The sequence below is a fragment of the Podarcis raffonei genome, chromosome 3 (genome assembly GCF_027172205.1).
Source record: "Podarcis raffonei isolate rPodRaf1 chromosome 3, rPodRaf1.pri, whole genome shotgun sequence".
NCBI lineage: Eukaryota > Metazoa > Chordata > Lepidosauria > Squamata > Lacertidae > Podarcis > Podarcis raffonei.
Genome location: NC_070604.1, coordinates 48,109,023 through 48,126,626, shown reverse-complemented (window position 1 = coordinate 48,126,626; position 17,604 = coordinate 48,109,023). Strand labels below are relative to the sequence as shown.

At 42.6% G+C, this 17,604-nt stretch overlaps 1 protein-coding gene across 6 annotated transcripts in view; it reads right to left on the bottom strand.

Moving 5' to 3' along the window:
- Positions 1-1,873: 1,873 nt before the first annotated feature.
- The window catches only part of KLHL32 (kelch like family member 32), a 67,147-nt gene continuing 51,416 nt past the window's right edge, over positions 1,874-17,604 (bottom strand). For 3 of the 6 annotated variants that reach the window (XM_053381503.1, XM_053381505.1, XM_053381504.1), the window contains 5 exons: positions 17,185-17,604; positions 9,204-9,262; positions 5,711-5,903; positions 4,584-4,678; positions 1,874-3,418 (listed from right to left, as the gene is read on the bottom strand). The exon at positions 17,185-17,604 is cut by the window's right edge and continues 307 nt beyond it. In XM_053381503.1, the coding sequence (XP_053237478.1) occupies positions 3,257-3,418; positions 4,584-4,678; positions 5,711-5,903; positions 9,204-9,262; positions 17,185-17,604 (929 nt within the window). In that variant the 3' untranslated portion in view covers positions 1,874-3,256. Of the gene's footprint in view, positions 3,419-4,583; positions 4,679-5,710; positions 5,904-9,203; positions 9,263-17,184 lie in introns of those variants that run through there. The other 3 variants (XM_053381509.1, XM_053381510.1, XM_053381508.1) reach the window with 2 other exon arrangements.

The following is a 17,604-nucleotide window of genomic DNA, read 5'->3' as shown; positions in this document are numbered from 1 at the left end:
AAAACCTCTTAAACAGAGCAGGAGATAGGTAACGAGTCCCCTCCACCCATTTCTAGTGCTTATATACAAGCACTGTAGAAACCGCATCCTTGCAAGGGTGGTTTCATCAGGTCAAGTGTCTGTGTGCAACAGATTGTCTCTTGCAACACCTTTATGTGTGGTACAGGTTTTAGGAGTAGTTAGCATGCACATAATAGTTTTAAAATGTAAAAATATTGTGAGGCAGAGATGATACAGTAGTCAGACATTAAAGTTTTATTGTAAACTGTACATATGCCTGTAATGTAGAATGGAGGCACATTTGTATGAATCTTTTCCGGTATTAACTTTTACCTATGCAGCTGGCAGCTTCTTGAACTTAGTTTGTGAATTCACACAGCAGACAAACAAAATGGTCCCCCTTTTAACTGTGAGTTGACCAATTTTATTTTCAAGGTTTTCAAAAATATGAAGATATTGCACATTAATAAAACTAAACTTGGAGCTGTCGATAAGAATGGCCTGCATGGATGAAACTGAAATGTTCCATCAAATGGGTATTATACAGTAATGACTGCAGAAATGTGAAGGTGATAACCCAGTTATATCACCCCACTTGTTCAACTGACATGTCATTTGGCGCAAAAGTCAGGGAGAGAAAGGGGAGCCCATTGTGTTCGCCGTCACGACTGGCTCTCTCCCTTAGGGCCTGTGTTCTAGTTCGTTACTGTCAGGTATTCATAGTCACGATTGTTCCTTGGACAGGAAGCCAAGACTTAGGGACCCTGGCTCTGTGATAGAGCACATACTTGTAGGAAGAAGGTCCCCGGTTCAATGCCTGGTACCCCCACTTGAAAGGAACAGGTAGCACATGTCATAAAAAGACAGCTGCATGAGACCCTAGTAAGCTGCTGTCAGTCAAGAGCAGACAGCGGAAGTTAGATGGAGCAATAGGCTGACACAGCATAAGGCAACTCCTGCTAGACAATGGAGATGTATTGTTTCCAAACAAGGTTCTGTAGAATTTCGGGAGCCATGTGTTGATATTTAGCACTTGAAAAATCCACTGGCTCCAAAGCATTCTCTGCCCTGACTACCGTATTTTTCGCACCATAGGACGCACTTTTTCCCCTCCAAAAATGAAGGGGAAATGTGTGTGCGTCCTATGGTGCGAATGCAGGCTTTCGCTGAAGCCTGGAGAGCGAGAGGCATCGGTGCGCACCGACGCCTCTCGCTCTCCAGGCTTCAGGAAGCTATCCGCAAGCCTTGCAAGCCCGGCGGGAGTTCCCGCAGGCTCACAAGGCTTGCGGGCAGCAGCCTGCAGCCCCGGCGAGTGTCCGCAAGCCTTGCGCGCCCGGCGGGAGGTCCCGCCGAGCGCATGAGGCTTGGGGCAGCAGCCTGTCGCCCGAAGCACGGGGAGCCCTCCGGAGGGCTCCCGTGCTTCGGGCGAGTGTCCGCAAGCCTTGCGCGCACGGCGGGAGGTCCCGACGGGCGCGCGAGGCTTGGGGCGGCAGCCTGTCGCCCGAAGCACGGGGAGCCCTCCGGAGGGCTCCCGTGCTTCGGGCGAGTGTTCGCAAGGCTTGGGGCTGCAGCCGCGGCTACGGGGGGAATAATTTTTTTTATTCATTCCCCCCCCCCCAAAAAAAACCGAGGTGCGTCCTATGGGCCAGTGCGCCCTATAGAACGAAAAATACGGTAGCTGTTAGTTAAGACAACTGTGAGGAAGTAATACAGGCTGCAAAATAGGCTCCTCCAGTCCAAAATAAAAAAGCACAATATTTAGGTTTCCTAACAATACAATTTCCAGTGCTCCCAACTATACATAAAATGTGTGACTAATTTTATTGAAACCGCCCACTACCACCGTAAGAAAGTAGAGAGATATTATTTACTAAGTGCAAACTCTTGTAACAGTTGCCCTTCCAAAACTGGGGGAGGGGGCAGTGCATAGCATACCTTAATGCCAACTGCTTTGCCTTGCAACATTCAAGCTGGTTGCTACTACCCTTCCCCAGCAACAGGATCCTCAAGTTAATGTGAATGAAAATACTGTTTCCCATGTTCTCTTACTTACACATTTTTAGTTGTTAAATCCCTCTTGCCTTTTTTGTTAACTGTAAGTGCTAAAAATTGGGAAGGCTAGTATAGAGCAGTGCAAAATTGCCCAGAGCCAGATGCTCAATCAGTTACTTTAAATTGCTCTTTAGGGCAAACTTAAAATAGGCAAAAATAAATCTCAGAATGGTCTCTAGACAAGAGTTATTCTCCTTGCAGCTTTTGACAAATGAAGATATTGGAATTAAGCAGGATGGGGGGGTGGGGACAGCTTTCCTAAAAGTTTCTACTAAATAGTTCTGTAGTTTCAAAAACCACTTTGGATACAAAGACGTACAAACTCAAGCTTAACGAACAAACTTCACTATGTCTAAGTTGCAATTCAAGGTCTAATTCTATAGGGAACACTACAGCAAGGCGTTACAGCAACCTTTAATGTGCCTGTCTCACTCCTCCGTTCTACATGACACTTTTGTTCTGTTGATAGCACCACCTAGCTGCCTTTTCTCCAGCATAAACTTTTAATAACTACATTGCTTTTAGTCCAGCCTTTAACCCTCACCTCCATGAGGCAGTCATAAGAAACATCTGGTTCTTCAGAGGCTAACAGAGCTCCTTACACCTGCAGTTGAGAAATGTTGGAATGCACAGCAGTTAAAACTTCAAGGTTTTTCTAAGATCAAGAGCAAGTACTCAAGTCCTTTTCCAGCCTTTTTTTTAATGAAGTCCAAACTCATTGCAGTTGTAGCCCACATTTTGAGAATTTCTATGTTTAAGTGAAAAAGCAAAATTCATTTTTTGCACGTCTTTGACAGTACCTAGCGCTAGAAGCAACAACTTATGGAACTAAATCAAGGATCCCTTTTTTGCCAAATATATTAAATTGCATATGTAGTATTATGTTTCCTCATTGACGTATCACTCTCTCTTTTGCAAAGCACTTTGGGAAATCAGTAATCCTGGCAGATCCTTGTAAGTGTGAAGCCAAATAAACTGCATAAAATGTTCCTAGAATACTTAGTGAGCAAAGATGCCCAAGCCCTGCTTGAAGGTAGGAAGGTCTAGGTGCAATTCTGGCCCCCTTTCATTAGTGTTCTTTTTGGCTTCTACTGCATTTAATACAATAAAGAATTTCAGAACAATTCTTCCCCTTTTGGTTGATTCGAAGATGAAATCAGGATGGATGAAGAAGCTTCCTCTCTCGTCAGTCACGCTCCTTTTCTCACATAGTGCCTATCTTGTGATGAGGCACTTGCAAAGGCTGCAGGTTGGGGCATGTTGAGTAGGGTGCCGGAAGGAAGCAGGCAGCTATCCCATTAGAAGGAAAAGGCAAGGTGGGCCCATAGAAAACCTCTTCTTTTCCTTCCTTACTAACATCCAGCACCTAGTAAGAGCCAAAAACAAGGTGGGTAAAAGCTTAAATATTTATCATGACCCAAAGGCAGCTTTATGTATTGCTGTTCCACTGATCTACCTATTCTATATAATCAAAGTTATGTGCCAGCCATCCTTGAAAACAAAAGAAAACACCCAGAATTTGAGCACTGTGCACCTGTTGCAAACAAGTTGACCCCAGCATGCCTGAACTGTTGCCATGCTCTATGGCACAGAGCTGGTCTACACATTCAGCAGAGTGACATACTGCTTCAGACTACAAGTGAGGACTAAGTGTGTCACTTTTTGATGCTCTCAAATTTAAAATGATTTGCAGTAAGAAAAATGACCACAGTAAGCAAGTCAAAAGCTGTGATCTAACTATGCAGGCGCCAGGCTTAATAACAGCAACAAGTCTTACATGTATTGTAGCAAACACTTGTACAACACCCCACTTCATATTAAATGCTGATCTCTTCCAATACTTACATAGAAGAATGGCAATTAAAAATCTACATCCTTTTTTTTCTTATTTCCATGTATTTTAGTTACTAGGAATGGCTTCCTTTCATGTATGTAGTAGAAAAGATTGTGTCTAAATACTTCCTCTCAAAATCAATGAAAACTTTTTTAAAATGATCAGTGTAAAGCACATTTCTTGTTAGAGACACAGCTTTGAGGATTTGTTTTAAGGACAGATCAATACTTGGCACACTCTAAAGGCATGCAATTTTTGTAAATCGCCTAAACATACACTCTTAAAACAATATGAATTGATGTTAAAGACCAGGATTCGTACCAAAGTTTTCATTGGGAATCAGCACACATGCACATGTCAACTCTGTTGGTGCCCTACTACTTCTGTTTAAGCACACTTATTAAAAGCAAGAGTTAAATGGTAGCAGTGGAAAATAAATGTATGTGGGCTGTACTACTATGAAGACTGCTGAACAAGCAAGCGCTTTTCACCTTTACCCCAATTAGCTTTTTCAAAAGTGTTGACAACTTATGATCCTAACAGTTTAGACAAGTTGCTTTTCCTCTTTTCTTAGAAGTTTAAATCAATTGCATAGGTCTGTTTCACCAAAAAGATATCCCAGTGTGAACAATTCTGGAAAAGGTAACCTTGCAATACCACTGGGAGAGACTCAAAAGAAGGAGCCTAAACCACTGACCTGGATACATGCGGAGGGTTCATTTGTCCAAAATGAGTAGCCACCAACTAAGTATATTCTGCCATTGTGAACAGCAACTCCCGATTCATTTTGGCCTGAAGCAGAAAAACAAAACCATATGTGTTTGTTAATCTTTATATATATATATATATATATATATATATATATATATATATATACATACACACACACACATATACTACTTCTATACTGTGGGATGCTGCACATAGATTCAGCTAGCCAGCTGTTTACATGGAAACATTGCTATAAGCTCTCTTAAAACAGAGTCAACAGACAAGCTTATTGGTACATTTCCAATGTTTCTGAAGAATCTAAAATAGTACAGCACACCCATGCAAGTTGTAAGTTCTACTTATTGTAAATTTCTCCTGCTACTGCACACATTTGCCCAAGCATTTCTATTTAAGTATATTTTAAAAACATGTACAGCACTCTTCAGTGTTTCTATTCCCACTATGCACCAAATAATTGCTATTTTGAGGGGGATGGGTTATCTCACACAGTCAGATACAAGTGGTCTTTACTGGTTGTGATAGCACTGATCACTTTTAGAGCAGGATAAAGGGCACCTGAACTTGTTTTAACAACTCCCCATCTTCTGTCTTTGCAGTTGATTAGCAATAATAAGCCACCTATGAGCAAAAGACAACAGTAGCAGGTACTGGTCATAGGATTGAAGGAGAAAGATTGGAGTAGAGCAGGCCTGCAACAACTTTTGCAGCCCCACCCAATAAAAAGAAGAGCTTCTAACTAAGTTGCCATACACGACGGGGCTGGCCTGACAAATCAAAAGTGGTGCATGTCTGGGATGAGGAGAAGTAGTGTTTTCAGCACTCCGCACATTTAATTATATGAAGTAGAGAAAGGAATCCAGATATTTCCTCTTGTATCAGAGTATCCAGCACTGGGCTCTTGTTGGGTCTATTGCTTCAATGCCAGAACTTGCATGAAGCTGATTGTGTTTTGCTTCCCTTGCAAATCAGCAAAATCCAAAGCTCAAACAGTGCAAACTAACTGAATTTAAAAGTGAGGGAGGAGGGAAGAATTTGACTTGAAACTTTGCTGTAGTGCCATACTCTACTAAAATATACAAACAAAATACTTGCCTGTCAACAGACTGAAGTTGCAGCGTGTCCACTGGTCAGTGTCTATATTGTAGGAATCTATGTGGCGGACAAGAATCCTGTCATTGTTATAATCCAGGTCATTGCCTCCTAAAACATACAGCTTCCTTTGCACAGCTGCCATTGAATGGTAGACTCTTCTCTGCAACATGGGGCTGCGGCTAAGCCATTTATTCTGCAAATATAAACATAAGAGAACTGGTTCACATTAATTTCTATAGGGGGGAAAATCTTCTTTTTTACTAGGTTCAAGGTGGCTTGCAATAAATGTTACCCATATAGCCACATCAAAATGATGTTTGAAAATTAAGTAGTAACTTAAGTTTTCATAGCCTAAGCTATTAAAATTAAGCAAATGAATGAAAATTTAGCCAAACGTTTTCCCAGGCAGAAAAGTCTTGCTTGGTGCCCTTTTATTTCTTAATGTGTATCACTGGCTAAGTAAACAATAGTGATATTTTTAATTGGTAAAAGAAGAGGTGAAACAAATTTATTATTAGAAGAATGGAGAGTAGTGTGCATGAAACAGTGGAAATCGTAAAACAATTGCACCATGTAGCCCCCATAATGTATAGCTATCCGTTATATTGTGTATTATTTGGCTAGGAGGAATTAATATTTGCATTAGCAGTCCAGTCCCTTGACACAGAACTATAGACACCATCTGCTTTGCAAAGCCTGCCTGCATCCCCTGATTATATCTTAGCTTCCTCCACAGCAGTGACTGCCAGGTAAGCTGCTAAGCACTGCAAAGGCAAGGAAACAGAGGGGCCTGGTGGGGTCATTCCTAATAAGCCAGTGTGTGAATACTAATCAGCAGTGGAGAAGCAGAGGTCACCCCAGCCTGCCTGTTGGCAGGTAGCTATGTGCTCAGTGGCAGATGGTAGGCATTATCAGCACTCCACAAAGGCCTAGCGCAGAAACAGGCACTAGCACCGAATTATAGAGGTATTGAGATTCTGTGCAAGGCGCAAGCAGATGTGAGGTTCTTCCAGTGCCCACCGTATACAATATGCCAGCAGAATTTTTAAAAAGAGCGTGTGTGTAAAAACACGAAGCCGACCTCATTGTAAGAATGCTAACACACACTTTCTACCTATTAACTGTTTGTGTTTGGGGGCTCTGGCCTAAAAGGAACCCAAGTATGCAGAGGGCCAGAAAGTGGAAGGAACAGCTTCTGAGCCCCCAAAGGCAACAAAATATAATACACATAAAAAATGAGAGTGTTAGAAAATGTAAATAAATAGGCAGGATGTTATTTTGTTCATAGTGAGGCTGAAACTGCTGTGGACAAACATTTGCATGCAAAACAAATCCTAGGCTTCATACAGAGAAAAGTCAACTGGGCTAGGTTTTGGTGCAAGAAATACAGGTACTTCTAAGGGGTTTAAGGTGGTTCAATGCACTGCTAAAATCAAGCCCCTTTTCTGTAATCACAAATCACTATTTTGCCAGCAAATGGGACTAAAGAATGCACGAAATCTGTCTAAAGCTGGAAGTAGAAATTATACAAATCAGATGGCTGCTGGTGGTGAATAAGGCAGCTTCCTGGGTCTGTTCTCCACATCTCTCAACTTTTAGGGCAGAGCTTTCCAAACTTTTCATGTTGGTGACACTTTTTAGACATGCATCGTTCTGCAACACAGTAATTCAGTTTTACTAGCAAAAACCAGAGGTTAAACTAACCCCTTTCCAGCCCCTGGAGGAGAGCAGGGAGTGTTCACACAACACAACTACACACTGCAGCCAACACACTAACATGTCACGAGACACAGTTTGGAAAGCTCTGATTTAGTGGAACTTGCGCCACATTGTGTTTCTCCACTAACACCAACGATGTGAAATGGAAGTGCACTAATGTCATATTATAAGGCAAATTGCACCAAATATTATTTATTTTCAGCAAACATTTACTACATTTGCATCCAGCCTTTCTTCAAGGTAGTGTAGGTCATTCTTTCCTCACCACTCTATTTTATCCTGTCAGCCATGTTTGAGGTAGGCAAGGCTGAGATAAAGTGACCAGCCCAAGGTCATCCAGTGAGCATGTGGCTGAATGGGCTTTTGAACCCAGGTCTCTAAAGCCCATTCTTCCCTAACCTGGTGTCCCCAGCTGCTGAACTACAGGGAGGCTGGTAGCAGATGGGAGTTCAAGATTTCAGAACACTGTTCCAACCACGACACAAGGAGAAAAACAAGATACGGAACTGCCTTTACCTGTTATGTGTTGTTAGGTTCTTTTAACTGGTTTTTATTTCATTAGGAGAAGAATATTAACTGAATGATTAAGAATCTGGTCTAAAGGTTCCTCAGAAAGTTGCACTAATATACACTTGGCTACATTCCAAAACATAGCTAAGTGTACATAACCCCACTGATCTCAACGGGCATCAGAACACTTAAGTCTAAGTTGGACTGTGGCTTTTGTGTTTTAAGAATTACAGCCTTCCTAAAATGTGTTTGGGACCGTTGAGATGGACAAATAGTGTGATCTGGCTTATAATGCAGATTCCTATCACAGATAATACACTGACTTTTAAAACTTCTGCTTGGATGGGTTGTTTCTTAAGTATGTTTACTTATTTATAGGTATCTCAAGTGCTACCACATATGCATAGTTCATAATATTAAGAACTACCTTTCTAGATCAGATTCAAGGGTCATCAGTAACCTGCAAGATACCTCTGAAAGCATGAAACTGACAACTATTTACGTTACTTGTTCCTAGCATCTGACATTCCACTAGAACCTGCCTCTGAAAATGAAGTGATAGGTGTATATGCATACATAGAACCGTTAGTTTCACCAGCTTTCAGCCTGTTAACATTATTTGTGGCACTTTTAAAAAATGATTAATAGTTCTAAGTGCAAGAGGCCCAGGGGTTGACTTGGCTCACTTAAATAATCCAAGGTTCAACTTCAGGCTTCTCAGCTGGGAAATCCCAATGAGCTGGGCTGGGAAAGATGCTAATATCAGCAGGAGTCTTCACATTTCCAACTATTAACTTATACAAATAGATACCAAGGTCACGATATTTGCCTCACAATAAGGATGCCGCACTAACCGATGGCAGGATCATAGGGATCAAGGATACCCATCTCTCATCAGTGCTAAGGCAGACTGGAATACAGGTTTTGCATAAACTTCCTGTATCTTCCTTCACCATGAGCTTCAGCGCTCAAGTAACATACATTGCAGGGACCGAGACGGCTGGATGGTGGATATTAAGACACATATGGGTCACCTATTTCCAGACTGTCCTGGTGAGCTGCTTCCTTGCATACTAAAGAGCAAGGGAAAACAGGGCTCTCTTAAGGCCTACCAGGATCTGCCAATGCACAGGAGCTGCGCTTTTATATCCTCATCTAAGCTATTGTTGTTTGGAATGAGATGCTTTACTCATTTGATAGTGCATTTACTCACATACTTTGCATTCTTTGTGTTTAAATAAATACTTGTAATATATAAACTTACTTGTGAAGGATCATACACCATTAGCCTGTTCTGATATTGTGCAGTATTTGTTACTCCTCCTGTAACAGATGTTTACAGTGTTACACGAACATTAAACACAGTTGGGAGTGCATTAAAGCAAATTATCTACCATTAGGAAGCATACTGCAATTTTTTCCATGCTACATGCAAAAAGGAATTTGTCAAGTTTCACTTTCCAACATCCTTATTTCTCCAGTGGCAAGTTAACAATATGCCCATGTTGGTTCATGTGCCACAAACCACAACTAGGCAAAATAAGTTGCACCCTTTGAATACTGAAGGGTACCTGAAGGTCACCGTTCTGTTTCTTCTGCTGAGAGAGGTCCTCTGAACAAACACAGTTAAAGTAAGGACAGCAGTAATATGTTGCACGATGACACAAATATATGCAAGACATCTGGAAGAATAGGGCGGTCCTAAGATTAAATTCAAGGTATATTATATTAGGGTGGGGCGACCCTGTACAGTACCATAAACTTGGAGAAGTGTCAGGATAAAAATACGTCTAATCATAATATATTCTAAAAACTGTGTCATCTGTAGCCACCTATCCTGCTGACTGAACTTCTGTGATGTTGCAGAATGCTAGTGAACATTAGAGGAGGAAATTGCACAATGTCTGCTGGTATAAGGTAATTTCTCATTGTCCCCATGTAAATTAATTTTAGGAAGGGCACAGCTTTTTCTCCATTCCCACTGTTTGTCACAAACATGTACTGAGACAAATCAGGTGTAGCCTATTTGGTACACTTACGTGTCACCATTTGCGGGCCCATGCGCATTGTGTCTCGAGAGCTAGGAAGAGGTAGTAACTTAGGAACAGCAAAAGAACATGACAAGATCTTGGAATTTAACTGGCCACTACAGATGACAGAAGGCTTTGGCATAGCCACTGGGTATGTATCCTGAATCATTCAGCCCAACTACTAGATTATTATTCACAAGGGTCAGTCCTAGGTTAAGGGTGACCCCTCCAAGGCCACCAGATGGAAGTCCTATGGCCCATCTGCTTCCGTCTGGACCTTTGGCCAGAATCTTCAACCCAGACCCCTTTACCAGGGTATCCTGAGATTTTGACATAGCCAAAGGGAGGGTTCCCTCATCCTTCAAGTTAGACTGAGGATCCAACCCAATGCCTTTCCCCCCCCCTCCACTAAAGTTGTGGCAGTTGCTATGAGGAAGTCAAAAACCCAAAGGGGCCCAATTTGTGTACAGGCAAATTTCTCCCTGGCCCCGAATAAAGTGACTGATTGAACTCCACAACAAGGTCGTGCCTACATACGCAGAGCCAAACTTACAGGGAGGAATGGATTGCCAACTGCTCTGGCTCAAAGTGCAGCCAGCTTAAATGCAGTGGTGGCGGACCAGAGTGAATAGTACGTTCAGCTGGTCTGCTGCTGAAGACCTACCCTCTCCCCCCCCCCCAAAGGCCATGATTGGCCCATTTGAAGCTAAGATTTCGGCAGCATACCCCTCGCGCCCTCACCAGCTCCTGCAGCTGCACTAGGCTGCACTGGTGCTTCCCTAAAGAGGTAAGTAGTATTTTCCTGTGGATCCCATTACCTGGAAAACTACACTTAAATTGCAAAGTTGGAATTTCAAGTAACAGCTACTAGGATGAAAGAGAGTGAAATGAAAGTGTGCCGAAAGGGAGGGACGAGGAGTGTGAATTAAAAGTTGGGAAAGGAGGAGCTTTGTACTTTTTACAGAAATGCAAGGAAATCTAGAAATCTCTTTCATTGCAACCTCAAAGCTCAATCAGATCAGAATGATTAGATGAGAAATTGTGATCGCATTTCTTTTCTCTCTCTTTTTAAGGTAAGTAGAGAGGTGACCAGTAGTGGGACCATAGCACACAGGAAGTGGGGGGGCACGACTCTTTCTGCCTGTGTCACTGTTCCCAGTAAGACTATCCGTGCTGTTCATTCCAGGAGTGGAGAGGCCTTTTTATGCATGATGGGTTGGGTTGGGTTGGGTTATGGGGCCGGAGAGACAGGAAAGAGTGTGGAAACAGAGAAGCAGAAGGACAAGCAGGCTGACAGAAAGGTACAAGGTATTTTCATTTCAAAATGATGGGTAACTAAAATCCAGCTCCTCTCAACCCAACCGATGATCTGTACTAAAATACGTGCTATATAAGCGTGTCCACAGCACAAGAATCATGCAAATTCAAAGGATACTTTCGCCATAGACGTTTGTCCGGCTGGGTCTTAACATTGGCGTGGAAGCATAAAACGTGCATTCATTTCTTGGTACTGGGGATGTTTCCCCTCCGCATGTTTAATTTTTCTCACGTGCACACACATACCTACACCTTAAAGCCATTACGTTCCCTTTGCCTTCTTTCTGCACCCCCCCCCCTTTTAAAAAAAGATTCATTTGCCAAAATGAGATGCTATGGATTTACATACAGATTTGACGACAGAAAAATAGACCTGGAATTAATAGCACAGCCTCTATATGTTTTAATCCTCCCTTCCCCCCTCAGATCAAATACCCTTGCCTCCAGCAGAATTCCTGGCTTTGAAAGTCATCAAGCTGATTTGACTGCTCTTAGGTTAGGCTGCCTCATGCTGTTCCACTGCCCCCCTGCAATCACCGCATTTGCAGGAAGATTCTCTGCCAACAAGTATATTTTATAGATTGGCAGTTTTGCTCTCTCTCCTCTCCCCCATCTCCCCTTAACCGCCACCTTCTCCCCAGGGGAGGAATGTGCATCTTAACAGCTTTCTATAGATTCATCTGCCATTAACTATGCCATTTCTTATCAGCATCAATTTTCAAAAAACCAAGTTTATCCTAACTTTGAAGTGCTACACTGAAAAAGTTTCAGGGCTGTTGTTCTTTTTTTATATAGATATAAAAAGCAACCTAACAAAATTTAAATTTAACAAGCCCATAATGCCCCCCACAAACGACCATTTTAAAAATACTCTAGGCAATGGAGGAATAGGTATAAAATGTCTTTTGAAAAAAAATAGCAGAAAAATAAAAGTTTAAATGGTACCAGAAAAAGTGATGCTTTTCCATCATAAAATGGGACAATCAAAAGGCAATTGCTTTTACTTCCCTGTGCTGCTTTCCAAAAGGAGAATGATAATATCAGTGGAGATGATATCCGGGTGCGTTTAAAAATAAAGTCTATAATAAAGTCTTTTAGAAGTCAAGCAACCTGTAAATACCTCATAGGATTTCAAATGCAGGAGGAGAAAAATGTATCAGTAAGCGATTGTAATTTTTTTGGCTCGCTGATTGCTGGCTGAATTTATATACAACTACTGGGATAAATAATGCACCTCATGAAAAGAACTTCGCTGTGTTGGATTAGTGATCTATTCAGACCAGAATCCTGTCTCTGATGCCATGAAATGTGTTGTTTACAGAGTATACCATTCCCCGGCATTCATTCCTAGCCTCTGCAAATAGTACAGTATCCTGCTTCAGTTGTTTGTGTTCCTTTGTTTCTGAATGCCATTGAACCTTCACCACCACTATAACTTCCTCTTGGCAACCATACTATGTGTGGATGGGTCATTTCCCTACCTATTTTTGAACCGGCCATCAGCCGAATTTCAGTGTGTGTGCCTTTTCATTTATTTGTTGTGGAAGTATTAGGAACAGTTGCTTAATTTCATGTGGAAAATCTTTCAGACCTGATTTTTCAAAGCTCATCAAACTGCACCATAGCACTAAAAAACGTATGATTTGTCGTGCTATACTTGGACTAGCACAACAGTGGGGAATCATTTTTGTCTCTCAAGTAACAAAATAACTTTCTATATGTAAATTGCTCCAAAAAGTACATTTTTTTCAAATGTTGTTTTTTCTTTGAGAAAAAACTAAGGGAGGGGGACAGATACCCCCTTCCCATGTCTTCAAAATTTCCATAAACCTCCTGTCTCTAATCAGAATTAAGCCCCTGTTCTTCAGTTGGTAGTTGGGGTGCTTAATCCTGTTTTGCTGTAACCTATTTGCACAGCAAGGCAAAATGGAACCCTGCCCTCCTGCTGGATGTGGTTTGTGGGACAAGTCCTTGTGGCCCAAATTGGACCCCCTGGTGGACCATAATTAGCCCATGGGCTAGAGATTCTCCACCCTTGTACTAGTACTATATAGCATGATATCTGATGGACTGAAGGCATGACAAGAGGGAGGGCAGCTTTTTACAAGAGAAAATAAGGGTGTAAATTAAGTGCTTTGCTAGGTCAAAGCCAGGTTCAATCTAGGCTCACATTCTGTCTGCAACTGTGGCCAAAATTATACTGTGGAAGCTTGTAGGAATATCCGTGCTCTGGTGTTTGCATCCAACGGTCAGAAATGCATTGACTGTAATAATGGACAATCCGTTTCTGAATGTGGTGCACTGGTTAGAACAGGGTTTCCCAAACTCCAGCTGTTTTTGGACTACAACTCCCATCTAGCTAGCAGGACCATTGGTCAGGGATGATGGGAGTTGTAGTCCAAAAACAGTTGGGGATCCAAGTTTGGGAAACCCTGGGTTAGAGTCTTGAACTAGGACTGCGAGACCAGGGTTCAAATCTCCCCTCAGCAACTAACCTTGGGCTAGTTGCTGTCTCTGCCCAGCCTTCCTCGCAGGACTGTTCTAAGGGCAAAATGGGGAGAGAAGTGCACCACATTTAGCTTTTTATAAGAACAATGGAATATCAATGTAATAATGAACTAAATTTTTTTAAAATAGCTTGAGATGAAAGATACGATTCATGAAAGCCTTTCCTATGCAATTTCATGAAATGGGAAAGGAGACGGACTGAGGAAGAGGGGATAGATGTGTTGCTAGTCACCAGTGATGCCACAACTTTCGAAATCCCCAAGATCCCCGCTTTGGTTGTCAAAAGAAGCGTTTTCCCCCATTGCAGTGTGAGTGCTGGGAAAATGTGGTCTCCTTGGATGGAAAAGCAAAAACATTCCTTGAGGGAAGAAGTCTGGATCCTGAGTAATAAGCAAATATCTGCTGTTGCTTTCAAACATATAAGCAGTGGTGGCTGGTACCCATTGGGACAGGTGAGGAGAAAGGCAGGAGTGGTGTGGTAGCCATTGAGCAGTGGTGGCTGGTACCCATTGGGACAGGTGGGGAGAAAGGCAGGAGTGGTGTGGTAGCCATTGAGCAGTGGTGGCTGGTACCCATTGGGACAGGTGGGCAGAACAGGTAAAAGGTAAAGGTACCCCTGCCCGTACGGGCCAGTCGTGTCCGACTCTAGGGTTGCGTGCTCATCTCGCTCTAGAGGCCATGAGCCGGCGCCGTCCGAAGACACTTCCGGGTCACGTGGCCAGCGTGACGACGCTGCTCCGGCAAACCGGCACCAGCGCAGCACATGGAAACGCCGTTTACCTTCCCGCTTAAAGCGGTCCCTATTTATCTACTTGCACTTAAGGGTGCTTTCGAACTGCTAGGCGGGCAGGAGCTGGGACCGAACGACAGGAGCTCACCCCGCCGCGGGGATTCGAACCGCTGACCATACGATCAGCAAGTCCTAGGCACTGAGGTTTTACCCACAGCGCCACCCGCATCCCTCTAGGGGAGAACAGGAGGTGGAGCCAAAGCCAATGGCAGGTGGAATCCACTGATTCCAGCTTTGTCCCCATCCTTCCTACTGAATTCCCTAAGTGCAACACAGAGGAGGAAGCTGACGGGGATCATATATTGTGCCTGTTGTATTAATGCATAATGCAAGTGTGGGGGGGAGGGATGTGTGCTCTCATACTCCCAATTGGCAAATGTCTTTTAAAACATGGAACCCTTGACCTAATATGAGGAACAGAATTAGCATTCTCGCCATGTCCATTAGCAAGGTAGTGAAAAGGAACGTCAAGTATTTTCACGCATGCCGGTCGACAGGAGGGGGCCCTTTCACGGCATGCTCAACTAGCTCCCTTGGAGCATTTGTCTAACCACTTGTGAAAGGGGCTGCAGGACCAGACAGACCCTTGGAATAGCTGCACTTTTAGCAATGCTTTCCCCTGTCATCTCGTGTATCTCATACTGTAAGCCATTATTATGAAATGTAAACCTTCGGCGTTTTGTTTAAACGTAACAAAGACTAAAGAAAACACGACATTTTGATTAGAAAGACCTTGAACCCAGAATTTTGAGAGAGAATAATGTATTGGGGGTTATTTTGGGGTTAAGTAGATCCTGCCACAGCCAGGTGTATACAGTGGTACCTCGGGTTAAGAGCTTAATTCGTTCTGCAGGTCCGTTCTTAACTTGAAACTGTTCTTAACCTGAGGTACCACTTTAGCTAATGGGGCCTCCTGCTGCCGCCGCGCCGCCGCAGCGCGATTTCTGTTCTCATCCTGAAGCAAAGTTCTTAACCCAAGGTATTATTTCTGGGTTAGTGGAGTCTGTAACCTGAAGTGTCTGTAACCTGAAGCGTCTGTAACCCGAGGTACCACTGTATATGGCACTGACATACATCTTTCAGCTACACTGACTATAAATTCCCATATAATTATACACCAAAATTTGTTTCGGATAACACAGTGCTGGTTAAACAACAAAGAGCTTGTGCTGTTTGCATATCAGCAGTTCAGGGTGACTACTGATGCTGCAGAAGCTTCAGGAGACTTGGGAAATTCTTCAATTTAATTATCCTAGAATGAGCTAGCTTGACATACTTGGATTTAAGCCAATTTAGTCCCATCAACTTCATCTACAAAGAATTTTCTCTCACACTCTGACACATATGCACACACCCCTTCCTGCCTACCCAACCTCATGCGGAATCTTAGCTTGTTTACAGATTAGGAGAGAGGTAAAGAATTGGAGCTTGCGGCCTTTATAAAGTTTGCCAAAGTGTAAAGACAGCAGTGAGAGGAGGAGAAATCGAATGTCCTGCAAAATATACCAGTTAGACTTAGAGCATTTTCTTCTTCCTTTCAGGTGCTGCAATATGAACTATAACATCATTCTAAACCCTGAAAGAAGAAAAAATGGTCTAGCCCTAACCAATATATTTCCTCATTCAGAAAAAGATCATTAAACACAAAACCATAATGGTTCTGGTGCATTTCAAGGCTATTTTGCTTGAAAACTGAAAGCATGAAAAGTATGCATCTCTTTGTGAGCAAGCCAGATCAAACACTTTTCAGAAACTGCAAAATTTAGCATTCTATAAAACCTCAAAATTACCAGTCAACAGGTGCAGAACATAACTACAGAATGCATTTCTAACATCCCTGTTATTACTGTGCAATACAAAGGGAGGGGAGAACATCCATAAAAAGCCTTAGACTCCATTTCCCTAGTAGCATCTTCAGAAACTAAGGGGGGCTGAAAAATCCCCCAAGAGAAAGACACACCAAAAGTATCGCCCCAACTCTAAATTTAAAACCGACCAACTTTATGGATATGAGTGTTATTTCAATATTCCTTTTCTGTACAATACTTAGAAATATGTATAAAACATTCTCACTTTTGGCAACAATACTCCCATTCCTAAGTTCACTATCTTTCTTCCCCAATACAACTATGTGTTTAGTTCACTTTTGTTGTTATCTACTTTCTTATACTTCAATTTATTCTAAACCATGGCTTTCCTCAGTGCCATCATTCTTCTGCTGAGCTGTATAAAAAAATGTGTGCATAGTAATCATATTTACATCAAGGATGTAAGTATACAAACATTTTCTCCCTACCCAAAAGTCCCAGTATAAAGCTTTTTTAATTTCAATTTTAACTGTTCTTTTTCAAAACAAAACGCTGCACCTTGATTATATCCCCCTTCCTTTAGCTGCACTTTCCTTCATGTTTACTACTTGTGGTTCTTAATCACTATACTAACTCTCCCACCCCTTTCTGCATCCTAACTTGGTTTCTTAAACTTTGGCCTTTGGTGAATGAAAGCTAGACCCGTCTTCTCGAAGACAAGTTTCCTAAAACCCACTCTCCACTGACAGTGTTTTGTCATCGCGCAAATGGCTCAAATGAAACATTTTCTACCTGATATCCAAAGGAGACCATCCACAACATATCCCGCATGACAGGAAAGGGATCTGTCAAAGGATTGAACGAAAGTCCATTTGTTCTTCTTAGGGCAGTAGCGCTCCACCGTAGGCAGCACTTGACGTAGCTCATTTCTACCTCCGACTGCATAGAGGTATTCGTCCACAGCTCCCAACACAAAATGTTCCCGGCAGTTCTTCATTGGACCTATTTCAGCCCAAGAATTGTTTCGAGGGTTGTATCTACAAGCAGTCCGTACTGCACAAGTGCGGCCGGTGGCATGCTCAACTTCGCCACCTGCTACGAAAAGGAAATCTCCCATTACAGCAACACAGTGGTGGCTTCTTCCTACCGGCATGGGAGCCAGCTCACTCCAGTTTGCAATCCCTGCTATATAAACGTTATCCTGGTCTACAG